The following is a 2,967-nucleotide window of genomic DNA, read 5'->3' on the forward strand; positions in this document are numbered from 1 at the left end:
TATTAAGTGATATCTTTTGGCCTTTTGCATTCTACTCTCTTGGCATCCTCTTGTAGCCTTTTGGCATCCTCATGTATGTGTATATATGTTGGCTTTGACCTCCTAATAATACAAGTTGCTATTCTCAACAATGTCCACTAGTAAACCTGTCTGGGCGCAAAAATTATGAATTCTTACACAGTAGATCCACTGCTCAAGTACTGCTTCAGAAATTGGCTTTGGATGCTAATGCCTGGATAACAGTTGCAAGAGGGGCTGATTAAACATGAGGACAAAATCTGGGTGGGGGCAATGCTGGGCTCCAAACCAAGTTAATCCAGGCTTATCATTCCACTACTATAGGGGGGGCATTCAGGCATGCTACCAACATATCATAGAGTGAAACAACTGTTCAGCTGATCTGGTCTGAAGAAAGATGTGGAAAACTTTGTGAAGCAATGTGGCATTTGTCAACAAGCAAAGCATGAATTATGCAAAGTGCCAGGTCAGTTACAACCACTTTCTATACCTTATGGTCCTTGGCAAGCTACAAGTATGGATTTCATTGAGGGCTTGCCTAAATCAAAAGGATTTAATGCTATTTTAGTAGTGGTGAATCGTTTTACTGAAGTCACTCATTTCTTGCATCTAAAACACCCATTCACTGCAGCTTCAGTGGCTAAAGTTTTTCTGAATAACATAGTCAAACTGCATGGTCTGCCTCTGTTCATTGTATCTGATGGTGACAAGATCGTCACCAGTGCTTTTCGGAAGGTACTGTTTCAGAGTATGGGGCACTGAACTGCAAATGAGCACAGCTTATCATCCTCAAACGGATGGACAAACCAAGAGAGTGAATCAATGTCTGGAGATGTATTTGCGTTGTGCAGTACATGATTTACCAGCTAAGTGGGCCTCCTGGTTACCTCAGGCAGAACTTTGGTAATAATACCACGTACTGCCATTCTTCTCTGGGCTGTACTCCTTACAGAGCATTATATGGACATGACCCTAATGTGGGCCAGTTGCATGGTCAGACAGTTTCGCTGAATGCTGATGTTCAGGCTTGGCTGTCATCCCATACTTAACACGCAGCAGTTTTAAAGGAGCATTTGGCCAGGGCGCAGTGCAAATACAAGCACAATGCTGACAAAAAGAGGTCGGATCGTCAATTCACAGAAGGGGAAATGGTATATTTGTGCCTGCAGCCGTATACCCAATCTTCAGTGGCAAATCGTCCCTGTCCTAAGCTGGCTATGAAAGATCCTGTCGAAGATTGGTCAAGTTGCATACAGGTTGGAGCTACCCAGGGGCACAGCACATACCTGACCACACCCCCGTTTTTGCTACACTGCCAGAGCCGTTGGACCTATCTGTTCCTGGCCTCGCACCTGAAGAAATTTTGGATCGTCGTCTGATGAAGAAGGGTAACGCAGCGCACCAGCAGATTCTGGTGAAATGGACAACCATGCCCTCCACAGCAGCCACTTGGGAGGATTACCACGTTCTCAAGGCGCGTTATCCAGAGGCACCAGCTTGGGGGCAAGCTGGATCTTCAGGGGGAGGTACTGTCAGTCCTGAGGTACTGGCCATGGGCGTCAGCCAAGCTGGGAGACGTAAAGGCAAGACTGGGAAGGCGTCAAGCGCTGGTGCGTAATTCAAATGGTGGGTTGGGCTGGCTAGCGCCTGTGTAATGGACCGTGTGGGCAGGGTGTGAGTTGTAATGGACCTTGAGCTATATAAGCAACGGTCGAGTCTCGGCATCGAAGAAATGAAATGACTCTGAACCTCTCATTCTATCTTCTAGCTGCCTACCTCGTCTCTCTCCCCTTCCCAAATCCGAATCCTCGCCGTAGTTGATCAATGTCCGGCGAACCTTGCCGCGGCTAGGACGTGACACTGGGTCAAGACTGAGCATCGCCTACACCACACATTAGTGTAATAGTTTTTTCGTAAAATATCAGGTTGGTTCAGGTTGAGCACAAATGATCTTGGCACTTGTTGAGTGTTCGGCTTGTTGTGCTGATATCTCTCTAACGTGAGTGACCTTGTAACTTGTTATCGAAGTGAGCGCCCATTGCCTGATTCGGGATCAGCACTAGGCAGATACAGCACAAATTTCCTTGTAATTTCTCCGAACACCTAGCACGCATGAGAAGATCTTGGCAAGAGAGAAAAAGACACGCGCTGACCTACACATAAAGCTCTAGACTACCCCTCTTCGAGCGCGCTACACAGCAGAAAATAATCCCGGGCGGCGAAAGCATCACGCCCAGCCGCCACGTCAAGCAGCGGCTTGATCCAGGGAGGGAGCGAAGCCAAGAGAAACGGTAAGCGCCCGCGCGTACATACCAGCGCGTTGAGGTACTCAGCGTGGCCCGTGAACTCGGCCTTCATCGCGGAGCACCCCGCCGAGGCCGGAGAAGTCGCCGCGTCGGTGGCCATTGTCCTGGACCTCTTGGTGGCCGGGCCGGCAGGAGACGCTGGAGAGAGCAGCAGACAGTGAGAACGCGGAGAGGGAGCGAGAGTGAGGGTGAGGAGGGAGGTGAATTACGCGAAGAAGTGGTGGTGGGGCGAGGGGGTTTGCAGCCGGGTTGGGGCGCCGCCATGGTGGAGGGGAGAGGAAGCCGAAGCGAGGAGGGGAGGCCGCGCAGGTGGACGAGGCGGTGGCAGACGCGTAGGGGCACCATCTGGCTGGCCCGTCCCACGGTTTCGGCGCGGCTCTTGAGGGCCCGTGGCTGCCTCTTTTCGTGTGTCTAGACTTTTTTTTACACATGACATACACACGTTATTTTAAGGATTGGGATCAGGTGACATGCGCTACGGTAACATGCACGGTGACATGCGGCCTAAATTCAAATTTAAACATTGCGAAAAAATCTGAAAAAAAATCATGCATGTTCACAGCACATACTAAGATAACCCCTAAAAATTTCAGATCAAAATTCGAAACATACATCGAGAAACAAAAAAAAAAAGAAATCTGTC

The 2,967-nt window shown here is 49.4% G+C and overlaps 1 protein-coding gene across 1 annotated transcript in view; it reads right to left on the minus strand.

Annotated features, from left to right (window-relative positions):
• LOC119275797 (translin-associated protein X-like) overlaps window positions 1-2,708 on the minus strand; it is an 18,625-nt gene extending 15,917 nt beyond the window's left edge. The window contains exons 1-2 of the mRNA XM_037556716.1: window positions 2,534-2,708; window positions 2,332-2,462 (exon numbers count right to left, since the gene is read on the minus strand). Of these exons, the coding sequence (XP_037412613.1) occupies window positions 2,332-2,462; window positions 2,534-2,669 (267 nt within the window). The 5' untranslated portion in view covers window positions 2,670-2,708. The remainder of the gene's footprint in view (window positions 1-2,331; window positions 2,463-2,533) is intronic.
• Window positions 2,709-2,967: the final 259 nt, after the last annotated feature.

This window comes from Triticum dicoccoides, chromosome 3B (genome assembly GCF_002162155.2).
Source record: "Triticum dicoccoides isolate Atlit2015 ecotype Zavitan chromosome 3B, WEW_v2.0, whole genome shotgun sequence".
Lineage (NCBI taxonomy): Eukaryota > Viridiplantae > Streptophyta > Magnoliopsida > Poales > Poaceae > Triticum > Triticum dicoccoides.